This window comes from Ovis aries, chromosome 5, assembly GCF_016772045.2.
Source record: "Ovis aries strain OAR_USU_Benz2616 breed Rambouillet chromosome 5, ARS-UI_Ramb_v3.0, whole genome shotgun sequence".
NCBI lineage: Eukaryota > Metazoa > Chordata > Mammalia > Artiodactyla > Bovidae > Ovis > Ovis aries.
The window spans coordinates 60,734,234-60,753,697 of NC_056058.1; the positions used below are offsets into that span (position 1 = coordinate 60,734,234).

At 44.6% G+C, this 19,464-nt stretch overlaps 1 protein-coding gene and 1 long non-coding RNA gene across 4 annotated transcripts in view; one reads left to right on the plus strand and one right to left on the minus strand.

Moving 5' to 3' along the window:
• Positions 1-151: 151 nt before the first annotated feature.
• On the minus strand, positions 152-17,057 carry LOC132659832 (uncharacterized). Of its 2 annotated transcripts, none has more exons than XR_009600706.1 (2): positions 16,817-17,057; positions 152-9,008 (listed from the first exon to the last, which is right to left on the minus strand). It is a non-coding gene; the product is annotated as an uncharacterized LOC132659832 (long non-coding RNA). The 2 variants fall into 2 exon arrangements; XR_009600705.1 differs by lacking the exon at positions 152-9,008 and adding an exon at positions 9,679-15,534.
• Positions 16,782-19,464, plus strand: part of G3BP1 (G3BP stress granule assembly factor 1) — a 34,170-nt gene continuing 31,487 nt past the window's right edge. The window contains exon 1 of one of the 2 annotated variants that reach the window (XM_004008992.6): positions 16,782-16,868. Coding sequence is in view for 1 of the 2 variants with exons in the window: in XM_012178826.5 (XP_012034216.1) it covers positions 17,432-17,530 (99 nt within the window). In the remaining variant the exon portion in view is untranslated. Of the gene's footprint in view, positions 16,869-17,109; positions 17,531-19,464 lie in introns of those variants that run through there. The other variant, XM_012178826.5, reaches the window with a different exon arrangement.

Here is a 19,464-nt window from a genome sequence, read left to right on the forward strand (position 1 = left end):
TTCCGCCCAGGACGGGGTCCTTGGACGCCAGCCACGTCTGCGCTAGGCGGTGGGAGGGACAGCTCGGCTAGCTTGCCTTGCTGGTTGGTCATTTTTAGAACGCCTGCTCAGTGTCAGGCTGATATTAGGGGCTGGGAAGACTGGGCCTCCCGCTGTGAGCAGGCCAGACACAGCCTCCACCCCACCCCCGTCCCTCCCTAGAGGGACAATCTCAGTTACTTACTTAGTATTTGCTGATTGCCAACCGTGGGGCGGCACTAAGCTAGGCATCCAAGATGCAGTAATGGAAAAAGACAGCCTAGCAGGGAGCCAGGGAAGCAAGAGGATGATGCAGGACAATACAAGTGTTAAAGGAGCTTGTGCCTTTGGAGCCATGAAAGGATCTCTCGCTCAGACGGGAGGGGATGGGGACGGTTCATGAAGAGAGGAGGTTTGCAGAGGAGGAAGTCTTGCTTCATCTCAAGATGGAAGATGGACCCACTGGGGAGGAAGGAGACAGAACAGCATGTGAAAGTTGAAAGGGGGACGTCCCTGGTGGTCCAGTGGTTAAGAACCTGCTTTGCAAGGAGAGGATGTGTGCGCTCAGTCCTGTCTAACCTCTTTGCAACCCATGGACTGTAAGTCCACCAAGCGTAAGTGTCCACAGTCAAATAAGTATTAAAGTTGAAAGGTGTTAGAGGGCATGCTTTGGGAGGCCGAGATATTTAGACTGAGAGGCAGGCACAGAAAGAGATGGGGAAACAAGCTACAAAGACATGATACCCATATCCATGAGTGAAGACACACAGAGGCAAAGCAGTTCTAGTATCTTACAAAGAGGTGTGCCAAGACCCAGGACTTCACACACACACACACACAGTACCAGGCTGGTTCTATCCTTGTAATATCCAAGGGGCTCCACCGTCCAAGTTAGTAGTGTCAAAGTTCTCTCATCAGTCAAGCTGCTTGGAGAGCTTATTAAAAACTCAGATTTCTAGCCCTTCCCTTAGATATACTGTCCCTTAGTTTCCAGGTGTACTTATAGTCTCCTTCCTCCTTCTGGTTTTGGGGAACCACGCTGAACAAACTATAGACATTTTCTGTTTTTTCTGCTATGCTGCACAGCATTCAGGATCTTAGTTTTCTGACCAGGGATCGAATCTGTGCCCCCTGCAGTGGAACCACAGAGTCTTAGAAACTGGACTGCCAGAGAAGTACCAAACTATAGTTTCAGTACATACATGAAACCCTTTTGAGAAAGTGCTGGTTGTTGATTTATTGTCTCAGTTCCAATTCAACCTTTTTGCCTGCTTGTGAAAATCTGAACCATTTAAACATTGTTTTATTGCCTAATGGCATGATATTAAGCATTGCCAATAAAGACCCTGGAAAGACAGTGGAGGAGAAAAGGTTTTCCTTTCTGATTCTGGTGTGCTCCTTCTCCAGGCTCTTGCAGAATGAGACGGTAATTGGTCTCTGTTTAGCTTCTGAGGATGACTTCCCCAGCACCAGGCTCCTGCTGTGTAAGGGACCAACAGGACCTAGCAGCTAGCAGCTTCCCCCAGGACCTACCCTGCTTATGTGCTTTCATACAGTAACTGGGGTGAGATGATTTTCTATGAATAGCTTTCTCCAGCATCCTAGTGGATAGTTTTCCAGCCTATAGGGTGAATTTCTAACAAATTCCACCAGCATGGTACCATAGCCACTCCTCTGCCATTCACAAGGGCTGGATCTTAGCCTGGGTGTGTGGGGTGCAGGATTCTTCATTGGGCACAACCATTGTACTATTTTAGCCCTATGGCTAGTGGCTGTGCCCCAAATCTGCTACTCCTTTATTCTTTCAAGTTCTCTTTACTTCTCAGTGGCCAGTTCCTCTTTACTCATGTTAGTTGCTCAATCATGTCTGACTCTGAAATCCCAGGCTCCTGTCATGAAATTCTCCAGGCAAGAATGCTGGAATGGTCAGCCATTTCTCTGAAAATATTTTATCAATTGCAGAAAAAATAAGAATAGGAGCATCTTGGATGATGTCATTAATGATTTAAATAGATTTCTATTTACATTAATTTATATTGATCTTATATCCCACACAAATATATTCAAAATTTTGTTATCTCATACATTGTTATTAGATATCCATTGCCGGGGGCCAGTGTGAGGAACTCCGCCCACGGCAAAGGTCATGAGGAAGGAGGCTTGGCATACGCAAAGGCGTGATCAAGCCTCAGGAAACCCCCTGTTCCCGAGCATCTAACCCCAAAACCAGAGTCTGTTTTATGCTCTCACCTACACCTCTGACTTTACAGGGGGCTCTCCCCCATAACCGTTTCTCTTGGAGAAGGAGTAAACGTGCAGCTCCAAGGCAATAAAAATTCCTGGGCGTGACAAGAGTGTTTCAGCTTACGGACTCCTCTGAAGGTTATCTAGCCCACCTGTATAGGTTCGTCTGGCCACATGTGATTGTTTACAGCCTCCCAACCTGAGAGGCACGAGATGTTTTAGACTTACTAAAGGCAAAATCTTTTGGGGAGTTGGAAATTATTAGTATAATGGGTTGGTTAGGAATTATATTGGTGAAGGGTTCTTCATTTGTTGTGTCAATAATTGCTGCTAATTCCCTGCTCTGGGTGGGACAAGGGTGTCTCAGGTCAAACCTCTCTGCTGACAGACTAGCTTGTGTGACAGGATTATCCATACTCCTGCCACATGATTGTTTACTACCTCTTAACCATAAACAGCAGAGTTTTGGAGTATTTTGAGAGTCTTAATTAGCATAGGGCTTTTTCTTCTTGTTGAGTCAATGATTGCCCCCAGGCCTCCATATCCTTAGGCACCTGGGAATATATTAATCAATGTATTTGGAATATAGCAAAGGAAATACAGTAGTTTTTGATGTTAGCAATACTAGACTTTTTGTTAATGGATTTTTCTCTTTTGTAATAGATCACTGTACTTTGTTATAAATCACTGTGTCCTTGCTATGTAAAAATGTTACTTTATCATATCTTAAGACTAAATAGATCTTAAGGGGAACATTGGTGAAAGGATTTTCATTTGTTGGGCTGATGTTTGCTGCTAAATCTCCATGTTCCCTACCCTTATAATGAATATAACTAACATATAGGAGAAATAAGTATTAACCTTTAAGCATATAGGAGAAATAAGTATTAACCTTTAAGATTAATCATGTTAACCTTGGGTTAAATAAATTCCTTTCTTGATTGTAACTCACTACACCCTCACCCTATAGGAATGTAACTTTATTTGGAGGGTGGTGCCTGGTTTAAGAAAAAACACCCTTGGAAGAAATAAGTTTTTTGGTTATCAGAAAGAAAGGATCATAAAATGTCAGCAGGTCTCACTCATGGCCAGAAGATGATGTAATATCCCTAAGACCTTTTTTTATACATTTATGTGAAGCACCTGATTTTGATAAAGGTCAGGACTGCTGACCCCCGCGTGACTCTGTATTCATCCCTATGTGTAACAAAAGGTATATAAGCAAACCCCAAAATAAAGAAATTGGATCAGTTTCCGGAAAGACTGATTCCCCCATGTCGCTTCTTTCTTGCTCCCGTTTTTCTGGCTGAATTCCCATCTGGACCATGGATGCTATTCCACGTAATCCAAGTTATTCAGCCTCTTTTTCTCCACTAATCTTCCTACTACACTATCCATTTCTAATCTCTCTATATCTGTGATTAAATATGTATTTTTCCAAAGACGCCGACTCTGTCCCCACCTTCGAATCACCCTGGATCCACCGGGGCTAGACCCCGGCAATCTATCAGTTCAGTTCATTTCAGTTCAGTTACTCAGTCGTGTCCGACTTTTTGCGACCCCATGAATTGCAGCACGCCAGGCCTCCCTGTCCATCACCAACTCCCAGAGTTCACTCAAACTCACATCCATCGAGTCAGTGATGCCATCCAGCCATCTCATCCTCTGTTGTCCCCTTCTCCTCCTGCCCCCAATCACTTCCAGCATCAGAATGTTTTCCAGTGAGTCAACTCTTCGCATGACATGGCCAAAGTACTGGAGTTTCAGCTTCAGCATCATTCCTTCCAAAAAACACCCAGGACTGATCTCCTTTAGGATGGACTGGTTGGATCTCCTTGCAGTCCAAGGGACTCTCAAGAGTCTTCTCCAATACCATAGTTCAAAAGCATCAGTTCTTCAGTGCTCAGGTTTTTCACAGTCCAACTCTCACATCCATACACGACCACTGGAAAAACAATAGCCTTGACTAGACGGGGACCTTTGTTGGCAGAGTAATGTCTCTGCTTTTGAATATGCTGTCTAGGTTGGTCTTAACTTTCCTTCCAAGGAGTGAGCGCCTTTTAATTTCATGGCTGCAGTCACCATCTCCAGTGATTTTGGAGCCCAACAAAAATAAAGTCAGCCACTGTTTCCACTATTTCCCCATCTATTTCCCATGAAGTGATGGGACCAGATGCCGTGATCTTAGTTTTCTGAATGTTGAGCTTTAAGCCAACTTTTTCACTTTCCTCTTTTACTTTCATCAAGAGGCTTTTTAGTTCCTCTTCACTTTCTGCCATAAGGGTGGTGTCATCTGCATATCTGAGGTTATTGATATTTCTCCCGGCAATCTTTGATTCCAGCTTGTGCTTCTTCCAGCCCAGCGTTTCTCATGATGTACTCTGTATATAAGTTAAATAAGCAGGGTGACAATATACAGCCTTGACTTACTCCTTTTCCTATTTGTCTATAGGACATTAGAGAAACTGGTAAAAAGATATTACTAAATTTCAAAAAGTAGAATTCTTTTTTTGTGTGATTCAGTGATATTCTGTGTATCATTCTTATCCTTTCCAATATTATGGGCGATTTTAATTTCCTTTTTGAAACTTCCTTTTGTCACATTTTAATTTTTAAAATTTTTCTTGGTTTTGGCTGTGCTGGGTCTTTGCTGCCTGGGCTTTCTCTAGTTGCAGCAAGTGGAGGCTACTCTAGTGGTGTTATGCAGGCTTCTCACTGGGGTGGCTTAAGTTGGTGTGGCTCACAGGCTCTAGAGCTCGGGCTCAGTAGTTGTGTGTATAGACTTAGTTGCCCTGCAGCATGCGGAATCTTCCAGGACCAGGGATCAAACCTTGTCCCCTCCGTTGGCAGGCAAATTCTTAACCTGTGGACCACCAGGGAAGCCCTTGCTATATTTTCTACAAGGAAAATGTATTAAAAGATCACAGGGAAAAATATTTTTAAAAAGCAGACTTCAGGACTGCCCAGTAATCTCATTACTAGCCTTGTCACCTTGGGTAAGTCACTTCATCACAAGCCAGTGAGCCTGGGAAGTGGGCCCTTTCTGACTGTTGCGAGGATAGGAATGTATAGACTATAGTCACGTGTAGTGGTGAGTGGAATCAAGATTGCCAAGATTTCAAGGAGAAATATCAATAACCTCAGATATGCAGATGACACCACCCTTATGTCTTAAAGTGAAGAAGAACTAAAGAGCCTCTTAATGAAAGTGAAAGAGGAGAGTGAAATAGTTGGCTTAAAACTCAACATTCAGAAAACTAAGATCACGGCATCCGGTCCCATCACTTTATGGCAAATAGATGGGGAAATAGTGGAAACAGTGGCTGACTTTATTTTTCTGGGCTCCAAAATAACTGCAGGTGGTGACTGTAGCCATGAAATTAAAAGACGTTTATTCCTTGGAAGGAAAGTTATGACCAATCTAGACAGCATATTAAAAAGCAGAGACATTACTTTGTTAACAAAGGTCCGTCTAGTTAAGGCTATGATTTTTCCAGTGGTCGTGTACGGATGTGAGAGTTTGACTATAAAGAATGCTGAGCACCGAAGAATTGATGCTTTTGAACTGTGGTGTTGGAGAGACTCTTGAGAGTCCCTTGGACTGCTAGGAGATCCAACCAGTCCATCTTAAAGGAGATCAGTCCTGGGTGTTCATTGGAAGGACTGATGTTGAAGCTGAAACTCCAACACTTTAGCCACCTGATACGAACTGACTCACTAGAAAAGACTCTGATGCTCGGGAGGATTGAAGGTGGGAGGAGAAGGGGACGACAGAGGCTGGATGGCAGCATTGACTCAATGGACATAAGTTTGGGTGGACTCTGGGAGCTGGTGATGGACAGGGAAGCCTGGCATGCTATAGTTCATGGGGTCACAGAGTTGGACACAACTGAGCGACTGAACTGAACTGAGTGGAGGGTGGGTTCTCAGACATTAATTGGTGCTTTCTTCCAGGAATACCCTACCTCTAAACTCCACTTACTTGTAGTGACCCTATGGCAGATGCTGGGGTTTGTCTGTGTCTGTTAAAGTTGCTCAGTTGTATCCAACTCTTTGCCCACCAGTCTACAGGCCGGAATACTAGAGTGGGTAGCCTTTCCCTTTTCCAGGGGATCTTCCCAATCCAGGGATAGAACTGGGGTCTCCTGCATTGCAGGCAGATTCTTGACCAGCTGAGCTACCAGGGAAGCCCTATGCTGTGGGTTAAGCTTTGCAAAGAGAGACTTTTGTAGCTGCTGTTTACTCCCTCTATTAGACCAAGTGTCTATTTTCTGTGTTATAATAAAGGTATGCACTAGCTGCTTCATTGCTTTATCTACTGAGGAACACTTAGCCTAGATTCAAAGGTTCTGAGCTGAAAGGGCCTGCAGAGAAGCCCAGGCGTGAGAAGAGAGGGGGTACAAAGCCAAGGCAGCTTGGGCTGCAGGCTTGGGAGGGGGAGCCTAGCATCTGGCAAAGTTTCAAACTGACTCAATCTGGCCTGTAGACATATTTTATTCAGTTCCAAAAGTGTTCAAAACATTTTTGGAGTAGCTGACCACATTTAAGAACACTGAGTGTGATGGAACAACTTTGTGAATGTGCTTCATGCTACTGGATTACAACTTTTAAAATGGTCATATTGGTAAATTTTATGTTCTGTGTATTTTACCACAATTAAAAACAAATCTACTTAAAAAAAAATCTACTTGTAGAATGGCATGTAAAATTAGTTGCTTCTTTGTTACGAGCACTGAGAAGCATTTTTTCTTTTTTTTGGGGGGGGGTGGGGTGCTGTGCTAGGTCTTTGTTACTGTGTGTGGGCTTTCTTCAGTTGCAGTGAGCAGGGGCTACTCTCTGATTGTGGTGCGAGAGCTTCTCATGGCAGTTGCTCCTCTTGTTGCAGACAGGCTCTGGGTGCTTGGGCTCAGTAGTTGTGGCACATGAGCTTAGTTGCTCTGCCACATATGGGATCTTAGTTCCCAGGTCAGAGATGGAACCCATGTCCCCTACATTGGCAGGTGGATTCTTAACCACTGGACCACCAGGGAAGCCCAAGGGACACATTTTAAAACAACTAAAATTCCAAAAAAAGTTTTAAAAAAGAATAAATTAAGTTATAGTCCTAGAATATTTCACTGCATTTTTTAAAGTGAGAGCAAAACAGTTGTATACCATTAATAAAGCATTAAGAAAAAAAAAAAAGAACAGAGTGATGTCATATGATGACCCAGATTTGAGTATCTCCTGAAAAACTGGAAGATCTGGAAACCTATCTGTAATTGGCAGGATAGGCCAGGTAATGCTGTGGTATTAATAATAACAAACATTCCCCAAACCTCAAAGGCTTGAAGCACAGATTTCTTTCTTGCTCATGCATTTTGCCCATCAGAGATTGGGAACCTTGGAGGAATGGCTCTGTGCCAATTGTTGTTGCCCAGAGATCGAGGTCGATGGGGATTATCCATATGGGACAGCATTGAATACTGGGATGAGTGTGGGTAGGGAAGACCTTGGCAAACGATCACCAGCTCCAAAGACTTCATTCCAAACGGAATGGCTACCCACTCCAGTATTACCAAGTACCAAAGGGTACTTTGAATGAATGAAAACTAAGCCTTTCTCCCACCTGGCCCAATTTCATCACCCTGATGACTGCTAACTCCAAAATCACTGCAGATGGTGACTGCAGCCATGAAATTAAAAGACGCTTGCTCCTTGGAAGAAAAGTTATGACCAAACCTAGACAGCATATTCGAAAGCAGAGACATTACTTTGTCAACAAAGGTCCATCTAGTCAAAGCTATGGTTTATCCAGTAGTCATGTATGGATGTGAGAGCTGGACTATAAAGAAACCTGAGCACCGAAGAATTGATTGTTTTGAACTGTAGTGTTGGAGAAGACTCTTGAGAGTCCCTTGGACTGCAAGGAGATCCAACCAGTCCATCCTAAAGGAGATCAGTCCCGGGTATTCATTGGAAGGACTGATGTTAAAGCTGAAACTCCAATACTTTGGCCGCCTGATGGGAAGAACTGACTCATTTGAAAAGACCCTGATGCTGGGAAAGATTGAAGGTAGGAGGAGAAGGGGATTCCAGAGGATGAGATGGTTGGATGGCATCACCAACTCAATGGACATGAGTTTGAGTAAACTCTGGGAGTTGGCGATGGACAGGGAGGCCTGGTGTGCTGCAGTCCACAGGGTCACAAAGAGTCGGACACAATTGAGCAACTGAATTGAACTGAACTGATGACTGCTGGGGACTCTTTAGACAAGGAACAAACTCTTTGGGCCACCACAGTCCCCAGCATGCTTGAGTGGACTCCGAGCACTGTGGCCAAAAGTAAAGAGGATGTGTCAGACACCCTCCCTTTGTCCCTTTGTTGTTGTTGTTGTTCAGTCCCTCAGTCGTGTATGACTCTTTGTGACCCCATGGACTGCAGCACGCCAGGCTTCGCTGTCCTTCACCATCTTCCGGAGCTTGGTCAAACTCATGTCCATAAAGTCAGTGACGCCATCCAAGCATCTCATCCTCTGTCATGCTCTTCTCCTGCCTTCAATATTTCCCAGCATCAGGGTCTTTTCTAATGAGTTGGCTCTTCGCATCAGGTGGCCAAAGTATAGGAGCTTGTTCCTTTACTCTCTGCCAAACTACTGTAGGCTTCTAGGATTTAAAGCTGTGTTCCATGAGACAGTCCAGACAAACCTGTGTTCAATTCCTGGCTGTTTTGGACAATTAACCTCTCCAAATCTCAGTTTCTTTTCCTGTAAAATAAAGATAATATTAATAATTTGACCTGTATTCATAGTGCTGTTGTGAGAAAAAAGACAGGGCTCATAAAATGATCAGTTTAGTGCCTGGTACATAAAAGCACTCAAAACCTCCTCTTGGAGTTATGACAAGCTAATTTTAAAATTACATATTATAGGAAAAGTTTCTTAATGTAAAAAAAATTGAAAAATAATACAGATAAAGTGAAAGTCTCCTTCAAATTCTTAGGTCACTGTTCTCCATAGAGTTAGTAACTGATCAGATTGCTGCACATCTTTCCAGATAGTTTCCTATGCATTTACAAACACTGATAAACACATGCAAATAATAGTCATTGTTATTTTGTTTATTTATGGCTGCGCTGAGTCTTTGTGGCAGTGCGTGGGCTCTTTGTTGCTGTGCGTGGGCTTTCTCTAGTTGCAAAGAGTAGGGACTACTCATTGCTGTGGCTTCTCTTGTTGCAGACCACAGGTTCTAGAGTGCACAGGCTTCAGTAGTTGTGGTGCATGGGCTTAGCTGCCGTGCAGCATGTGGGATCTTAGTTCCCAGACCGGGGATCAAACCTATGTTCTGTGAGCTGGCAGATGGATTCTTAACCACTGGAACACCAGGGAAGCTGTAAGTTTTGGTATTTTTTAAGCATACACGACATACTATACATAATTTGTGAGACGCTCTTTTTTTATTAATATCCTCTTGAGATTTATGCTATATAGTATTGTAGCATATACTTAAAATATGAATATTATGAATACAAATGCACATATATACATAAACTAGCTCAATCTTTAAAATCACTGCATAAAATCCTTTAGTATGTATTTATTATTATAAATTTAGATATTCTCTTATTGAGAGATGTCTAGATTATTTTTCAGTATTACAAACAATACTGTAATGAACATCTTTGCTCACTGTATACATGTGGTAGTGTTTCTTCAGAGTAGGTGTAGAAGAGTAGAAGTTCTGAGTTATAGGGCTATGAATTAAAAAAAAATTTATTTTATGCAGTATAGCTAATTTACAATTAGTTTATGGTACAGCAAAGTGACTCAGTTGTACATACTTAATAGTTTGCATTTGCTAATCTCAGACTTCCAATCCATCCCTACCCCATCCCCGGTGGATTTTAACAGTTGCTTTGAAATAGCCCTCAGAATGGTTACGCTACCTTATATTTCTACTAATAGTATATGAAAGTAACTCTTTTCCCACACCCTGGTCAACATTTTTAGAAAGTATTTATTTATTTATGGCTGTGATGGGTCTTAGTTGTGGCATACGGGCGCTTTAGTGTTGGCTTGTGGCCTTAGTTGTTCTGCGGGATGTGGGATCTCAGTTTCCTAACCAAGGACTCAACACTTGTCCGCTGACTTGGAAGGTGATTTCTTAACACCTTTGTGAGGAGCAACTCAAACATGGTGCCTAGAGCACCATGCCTATCACACAGTAGGTGCTGGATACATGCTATGTTATTTGCATTTCCAAGATTTGGTCCCTCTTTGAAGCCACAGGAAGCAAGGACATGGAAGTCTATAGATGGTACCAGAGTGTGCTCTTTTTGCAAAAAGCTTTGGCTGTAGCTTACAGGGATTTGCTGTGGATTCAACTCTGTCTACACAGCAATACCTGGTGCCTTGCCTGAGAAAAGGAAAGAAAATCCCAGCCTCTCAGGGGTTTTTGAGGAGGTCCTGCCTCCTTTCTCTACCTGTGGCTGCTGTATTGTCCTTCCCTGGGCAGTACTCACAAGTGGGTAAAAGAACATGGACTTGAAGTCAGAGAGTCCTAGTTTCTAGACTTCGGTGTGACCTTGGGCCAGTTGCTTACTCTCACTGAGCCTGTTTCTGAGATAGGGTTGTTGTGACTACTAAATGAGATGATTTTTATAGAGAACATTAGCAGGATGCCTGGCTCATGGTCACAATCTGAAGATGTGATGTGTCTGCACACAGTCAGTAACAAAAGAGACAGGGATTCAGTTAGGCATGCATTTTTAAGCTAGTGAAGGGTCTTTGGGATCTTTGTATGATTTTTGTAAGGTAAGGGGGAAAAGGAAAAGAGGTTAGCAATCTGTGAGAGAGGCAGATTAAAACTTTAGTGTCTCATTTCCAAAACACCTTGTATACCTAAAGGGGTAGAGTATTCCATCCTGTTTGTTTTAAAGATCAAAGTTTTCATATGTGTAGTTCCTCATATCACTGTTATGAGGTTCCTCATATCAATGTTAAGTAAAATCCATACTTAACATTGAATTTTTGAAAAATACATGCACATGTTTTAAAAAAAATTAGGGCTTTCCTGGTGCCTCAGATGTAAAGAATCCACCTGGAATGCAGGCGACCTGGGTTCAATCCCTGAGACAGGAAGATCCTCTGGAGAAGAGAATGGCTACCCACTCCAGTATTATAAAGTACCAAAGGGTACTTTGAATGAATGAAAACTAAGCCTTTCTCCCACCCTGGCCCAATTTCATCTCCCTGTTAGCAACCATTAACAGTTTCTTATGACTCCACCTTCAAGATATTACCTGTGCATGTACAGCAAAACCATTCAGGATCGTGCATGGATAACTATAGCAATACAGAATATCTTAATAGAAATAATTGTCCCCTTAATAATGGTCCCCTGCCGCCCTTTTCCTGTCTTCACTTACATCTCTTGGAGATCTTTATAACCATATACATAGATCTGCTTCATTTTCTCTATGGCTGCTGGACAGTCCACTGTAAGAGTGCATCGTATGGTTGTATTTTATCCACCTAGTCTCATAAATTCCATATTTAGGTGTTTCCTATTTCTACTGCAAGTAGTTAATCACCGTTTCTGAGTAATTAGCTATGTTTGGGAAATGCTGATTCAGTTTTTTAAAAACATTGCACCAGGTCTTAGTTGCAATACACTTCAGTCTTTGTTGTGACATGCAGGATCTCTAGTGTGGCCTGCAGATTTTTAGCTGTGTCATGTGCCCAGGCCCCCTGCATTGGGAGCTCAGAGCCATAGCCACTGGACCACAAGTCTTGGACATACTCATTCTGATGATATTCTTAGGAGCATTCCTTACCTAATACACCACCCTTCCATTCTCTCCACAAAACTGTACTCTCTGGGGTCTTGACCATGCATCTTTCTGTTACTCTTAATAAATAGAAGTTCATGTGCCAGATGCACAGTGAGGCTAATCAATCTGAAATGTTGAAGTTTGGAGCAGTTCAGTTCAGTTCAATCGCTTAGTCGTGTCTGACTGACTCTTTGCGACCCCATGAATCGTAGCACGCCAGGCCTCCATGACCATCATCATCTCCCGGCGTTCACTCAGATTCAAGTCCATTGAGTCCGTGATGCCATCCAGCCATCTCATCCTCTATCGTCCCCTTCTCCTCCTGCCCTCAACCCCTCCCAGCATCAGAGTCTTTTCCAATGAGTCAACTCTTCGCATGAGGTGGCCAAAGTACTGGAGTTTCAGCTTCAGCATCATTCCTTCCAAAGAAATCCCAGGGCTGATCTCCTTCAGAATGGACTGGTTGGATCTCCTTGCAGTCCAAGGGACTCTCAAGAGTCTTCTCCAACACCACAGTTCAAAAGCATCAATTCTTCGGTGCTCAGCCTTCTTCACAGTCCAACTCTGACATCCTTACATGACCACAGGAAAAACCATAGCCTTGACTAGATGGACCTTAGTCGGCAAAATAATGTCTCTGCTTTTCAATATACTATCTAGGTTGGTCATAACTTTTCCTCTAAGGAGTAAGTGTCTTTTAATTTCATGGCTGCAATCACCATCTGCAGTGATTTTGGAGCCCCCCCCAAAATAAAGTCTGACACTGTTTCCACTGTTTCCCCATCTATTACCCATGAAGTGATGGGACTGGATGTCATGATCTTCGTTTTCTGAATGTTGAGCTTTAAGCCAACTTTTTCGCTCTCCTCTTTCACTTTCATCAGAGGGCCATGCATGGGGAATGGGTGAGTCAGGTTAAAAAAAAAACCCAAACTCCCTGACTGTTTTCAGTGTGAGGTTTTAACTGGTAAAATTTGGGGTGAGGGTGAAACTGTTTACCTCAGCTTGGGACTTGAATCCAGCCAAAACCCATGGTACCTGGTTTTAGGACCTAATGAAGCTCAGGTTCTTGAAGTCTCATTGCAGAAAGAATCCAGTGAGAGATAAAGTGATAGGTAACAAGTGGATTTATTCAGATTCAGAGAGAAGCACACTCCAGAGACAGTGTGGGCCATTGTAGTGGGTGAGTATTGGCTTGAAATGTGGCATGGATAGTTTTTATAGGCTGGGTAATTTCATATGCTAGTGAGTGGGAGGATTATTCCATCTATTTTGGAGAAGGATGGAGATTTTCAGGAGTTGGGCCATGCCTACTCCTTGGTCTTTTGAACTGTCATGGCGCCTCTGGGTGTGTCATTTCATTTGCTGATTGAGGATCAAGGTCTAGTCTTGTCTGCCATCTAGGTCTCATTTGGCCACCCTCCCCCAACCCCGTGACTTTCTTCTGACTGGTTGGTGGTGAGGTAATGGGATGGTTCTAGGGATTTTGACTCTCAGCCTTAAGTCACCATCCTCCTCCTGGGTGGGGCCCTTAGTTCCTGCAGAACTCAAAAGATATTGTTATGCATATTTCTTAAGGAGGAACCGGGACCCTACCCACAGGCTGCACTATCCTTTCTTGATTGCTCCTCCTTTGTCTCTGCATCTTCTCCCTTCCCTGACTAGCAACAATTTGAATCAGCCCTTTGGAACTCAAGGAGGGTCAAGGAGGCTGAAGTCTTTTTCCGCCCAAAAATATGAAATAGGCCATAGAACGGATATGTACCTGAAGAGTCCCACAGGATCTTGCTCTGTTTCCTTTCCACCCTGTTTCTCAGAGCTTTGGGGAGAACTGGCAGAAAAAACAGGGTGAAGTCATGTTCTGAGGGGTTTGCACAATTTGCTTACCAGTGGAAAGACTAGGAGGAGGGTGGGTACTCTCCCTTAGATGATTAGATCAGAGTTTCTCACCTGGGCACTATTAATTCGGCCGCCTTCATCAAAGGGCTCTCCTGGGCTTCCCTGCCTTGCACCCGTTAGATGCCAGTAGCCCCTCTATGTAGTTGTGAAAAGATCATGTCTCCTGAGGGCAAAATCTCCCGCATCTTGAGAACCAGCACTCCAGACACTTTCAGGGTGGTAAATTATTCGCTGAACATTTACTAAGTATCCAGCATCTGCCTCCTGAGGGTTTATGATTCCAGTACAGAAATGACCACAGGAAGATGCCAACTTGCTCTCTCCTGTGGAATATAGTCACAGCCACCTGAGGGGTCTTATCCACATTCTCTCTCTGGTAATCTATTTCCCCTTCCTTTCTTCCTATAGACATATTAGACAAAACCATAGGGCAAAACAGTAACACTTCCAAGTAACATTATCCTTGCCACTCCCAACCTAGGGGAATGACTTGTTTTAAATCCCCTCCCCCCTTCCTCCACACTTACATACCTATTTAAACACAGGGAAATCAAGAGTTCTGGTTTTTCATTTTTAACATAAATTGGAACTCATTGTATATTTTGCTCAACTTGGTTTTTGTCAGTTAATCCAATTAACAACTGCAGATCAGCTCATATCAGTATAGTTTGACCTCATTCTCTTCTAGTTTTTTCTCATTCTCTTTTAAACTGCTGTACAGTAGTCTATATTATGGGTGTATTACCGGTTAGTCCGTTTGCAAATTCATGAGTAGTTATGTTTTCAGTTTTTAAATATCATAACAAAGTGGACAGTGCTGTAATGAACACCAAGTACATGCCTCTTGGTAAAGCCACATGGCTTTCAAGCAAGAAGGGAAATAAACACAATTTTAACAGACTGCCAAAAGTCCTACAAAAAGAACAGTCTATATCACTTAAAATTCGCTCCAAATGTGATCAAGAATAGCCTGGACTCCCCATCTCAGGCCAACTGGGTTAAATTACCAATCTGTGAATTTTAAGGGTTGCCAACCAGCTCTCATTAGCTTTTCAATTTGGAAAGTTGTCTTGCAAAATGCAAAATTCTTAGTCCACCCTCTTAAGAAACCTTTCGGGGGCTCTCCACCGCTCTCAGAATAAAGCTCAAATTTCTTAGCAAGGTTAACACGATCCTGTAGGTTCCTTACTCCAGAAAACCTTTAGCAGCTTCTGCCTGAGCCGAGTTCCCTCAGGTGCCTCCAGAGCCCCACACACCGGTTCCCCAGTTTGGGGAGCTCTCGGCGCGGCGTCGGGGCTTGTTGAATGGATGACAGCCAGCAGGGACAGCGTCTCGATCGTCTCTGATCCCAGACGCTGAAGCCCAATAAATGCTGAATGAGCCAAGTCGATGCTAGATGGGGCTTAGGGAGCCAAAGGGATGCTCCCGCTTCGCTCCTGGGGCCGCACCTCCGACTTCACCGGCTGCTGTCCGCGCCCCCTTGTCTCCAGTAGAGAGGCTCCACGTGCTTCATTTCCAAATTTGCAAAACTTAACGCGAGCCCCTACTGCAGGGTCACATGCCTGGAAGGAGAACGGGACCGAGGCGTGACCCTGTGTTTCCATATAAAACCGCTCATGGTGACCAATAGAGGGCCCAACAAATCAGTAAGAGACGTGGACAGGACCAGTCTGGTGCACCACTTAGCGCCTGAAGTGTTTCGCGAAAGCTTCGGGGTGTTCACAAAGGAGTTTGACAAGCTACCTTGTCAAGACATAACGACCCGAAGAAATAAACCCCCACAGCCACAGCACTGGAAATCTGAATGACAATGGTGTTGCAGGAAGGCCCAAGCCGTTAGGAGAATTTACAGACTCCGGTTTCTGGATGGACGCGCACGAGTGACCTGCAGCAGCACTTGCAGAGAACCGCGGGGTGGAAATATGTCTTTAAACTCAATGCTCTTCACGTGAGACTTTTTTTTTTTAAAAAGAATAGGATCTTAGGTACACAATGTGAGTTACTTTCCCCTCTGGTTTCCCTGAATAGTTGTCCAATAGTGCTGACTAATGGTGGGAGCCACCAAGTGCCCTTAGGCGGCCACATGGAAATAAAGTTGGTATAAGAAAGAAACAAAACAACCAAACAACGGGAAACTTTATCACCTGGTTCCCCTGGTATCAAACTGTGCGGAAAAGGTGGGATCAGGGGTCTCAGGGATCGCACCCAATGAGTCAAAAAAGGAAAGGAAAAAGGAGACAGAAGCAGGGACCAGTAGAGCCTCAGAACCGCCCCAAAGGGCACGGCGACCCGGGGCTCGGTCTCCTCGGTGCTGTCCAACCCCCGCGTCAATCAGCTCCTTCCCGCGCTGCGATTGGCCAGGAGCTTCCTTGGCCATCCTGGCGCCCACCTCCTAGTTGCTTGGGGTTTACTTCCCCAAAGTACACGGGCCCCACCTTGTGGAGCAACCGCTCCTGCAGGGAGAACTGATCTCCGCCCAGGGGAAGACGTTTTAACGAATGGGAACGGCCCCACATATTTATTGGCTACAATGGACATCGATCAAGTAATTTCCCTCCCTCCTTCACACCGTACCCTTCACTTATTGGCCTCTCTCAGTGCCAATTCGTTACTAGGGAAACGAGCTCCTCACAGTCTCATAGGCATGAGTTAAAGCCAATCAAGAGCCACGCCTTCATCCTGAGTCAGTACCCAATTGCTGCTCGAAGAGCTCAGAGGACGCAGTCGGGATTGGCCACCAGCCTGGCCGACCTGGCCGCAACAAGTTAGGCTGAGTCACCGTTATATAGCCCGGCGACGGAGCACGCGTGTGTGCGGACGCAGTTGCGTGAGGGGTTTTTTTACCTTTTGCCGTGCCGTGGAGCAGAGCTTGTTCCTCTCCCGCTCAGCCGCGCAGGTAAGCTGGAGCGTGGGCGGGGCTGGGCGGCCCCAGGACGCGGACTAACTGGGGCTCTGATGGGAGGGAGGAGAAGTCCGAACGGCGACCGCGCCAGGCGCGCCCACCGTCCCCCCCCTTCCCCAACGGCCGCAGGCGCGCGCGGCGGGCGCCCGGGCGCGCGGCGACTCTCCGCCTCCCGCCCCCACTGGCCCGGCGCGCGTGGCCGTGTCCGCGTCCGCCGCGTGCGCGTGCCGCGCCCAACGGCCACGCGGGGCGAGAGCGAGCCGCGGCCGCCGCCCGGGCCCCAGGGTGATCTTGGGGGCCTGGGGCCCCGCGCGGCCGGATCGTCAGCTTTTCCCGCTCGCTTTCCCCGCGCGCTAGCGAGGCCTTCCTCCTTTGGTGGGGGCTCCTCCTAGACCAGAGGAGGCTTTTCTTTGATGGTGGTGGTGGTGCGGGAGGGGGAAGGTGAGGCACGAAAGTGCGGTGAGAATTTTTCGACACTGGAAGCCGAAATGCTGCTCCTAGGTTTTCGAATTTTTTTACAGGGAGTAAAGGGGCAGCGAGTTTATGGGTATTGAGTGATGATAATAACTAACATTTTTCTAAGCCCTCACTATGTGCCAGGCACTGTGCGGAGCAACTTGTGTGTTTCTTCTTTACTCCTGAAACGCCCTGATGAGGTAGGTACGGTGATTTTCCTATTTTTACAGCCAACTCGAAGGCCCAGAGGTGGAGTGACACGGTCAGAGGCACACAGGCCATGAGGGGCAGGTATTTGTTTGAACCCAGGCCTTCTGACTCCTAGTCCCCGAACCTGCCTCATTCTTTGTTCCAGCGCTCTGTGCGGCCACAGGGTATCTTTGCCCCCAGAGCTCTAGTCCCTGGGGACAACCGCAGCCTCGGAAGACCGACTGCAGAGGCATTTATTTGTACTTGAGCCACTTGCAGGGTTTCCAGGGAGAAGAGGGTTGGACGTGGGATTATGACAAAGGGTAAAGGGTTCCTTTCTGCACATCTTCCTACAGGTTTGCTGCCCTAAATGCTTTTGGGGAAAGTGTAGAATAAAATCAATACGTCCAGGTGATCCTGGACAGTGTTCCTCCTCGGATTTGATCCTTATAGCCTGAGGATGGGAAGTTATCACCAGCAGGAAGTTAGGCTCTGATATTAGATTTTTTTTTTTTTTTTGATATTAGATCTTGAATCTTTTTTTTCCCTCCATTTTTTAATTGGAGCAAGGTTTTGAGAAAGACCTTCCACAAGATTAACTTCCTCGTTTTATGTAGTTGAAAAAAATGAGGTTGCAGGGCGATGAGGTTCAGGTCTGGCCAGCATGTGTAAGTGAAATTTTGAAATTGGAGTGGAAAGCTTGGTGCCCACTTACAGTACAGGCTTGACCCTCTGTGGAGCCTAAGCTGGATGAATTAGGGGTGATTGCGGTAAACTTCTATGGGTGAAAAGCTTTTGTCTTAATACATTTATTTAGTATTCTGTAGACGCTCCCGTTATATGCAAAGAAGACACCTTCAAAAACTTGAGTGTAAATTTTTCTAGTAGAGTTACATTTGAGATTTTTCAAAGCTAGTTTATTCCTTGGCTTAATGAAATAATAAATATTCCTGTGTTGCAGGTCTGAATCATTACTTGGCATCACAAATGTCTCTACTTGAGCTAAAGCTGCAATGAGTTTTGGAGCTAACTGTTCTGATTTAATTTTCATTGAAATGACTGTCAACCTTTTCCTTTCTCTTTTTAAAATCTATTTTGTGTGTGCAGACACTTTTTAGAATTGACCTTTATATAAGAATTTTTTTGCTGCTAAGTGAAGTGAAAGTCGCTCAGTCATGTCCGACTCTTTGCGACCCCATGGTCTGCCAGGCTCTTCTGTCCATGGAATTCTGCAGGCCAGACAATTGGATTGGTAGCTGTTCCCTTTTCCAGGGGATCTTCCCAACCCAAACCCAGGTCTTGCACATTCAGACATTCTTTACTGTCTGAGCCACTAGGGAAGCTCTTATTTTGCCACTAAAGGGAGCACATGATTCACATCTTTAGAAGTAAATTAAAAAGCTTTGAAACACTTTTGTGTTTCCATTTACCCAGTAATTTCCATATTTCTTAACCGAAAGTAGCAGTAAATACAGGATCAAAATATCTTATGAATAGATTGTTAACCTTTGTTGGTGTATTTTCCTTGGAACTTGACTGTTTTTAAAATTTATATATTGAAATTTTTTTTTGCCTGTGCTGGCTTAGTTGAGGCATGTGGGATCTAGTTCCCTGAGGAGGGAGTGAACCTGGGCCCCCTACATTGGGATCTTGGAGTCCTAACCACTGGACCACCAGGAAAGTTCTGGAACCTGCTTTCTTGTAACAATTACAGTTACCTGCATTTAGACACCAGTTAATTAGTAACATTTTAAGTTATCGAATGTTGAGACACTAATGACCAACATTTAAACTGTTAGAGTCCACTAATTGTTACTTGAGGTAAATATCAGACTGAAAGTTTGTGCATTAAATGAGGGAAATTTTTGCTAGTTTCCCCTTTAGATATTTTTAAAAAATCTCTTGACTTCAGGCAAATGGGTTCCAGTGGGTAGGAATATGAAAA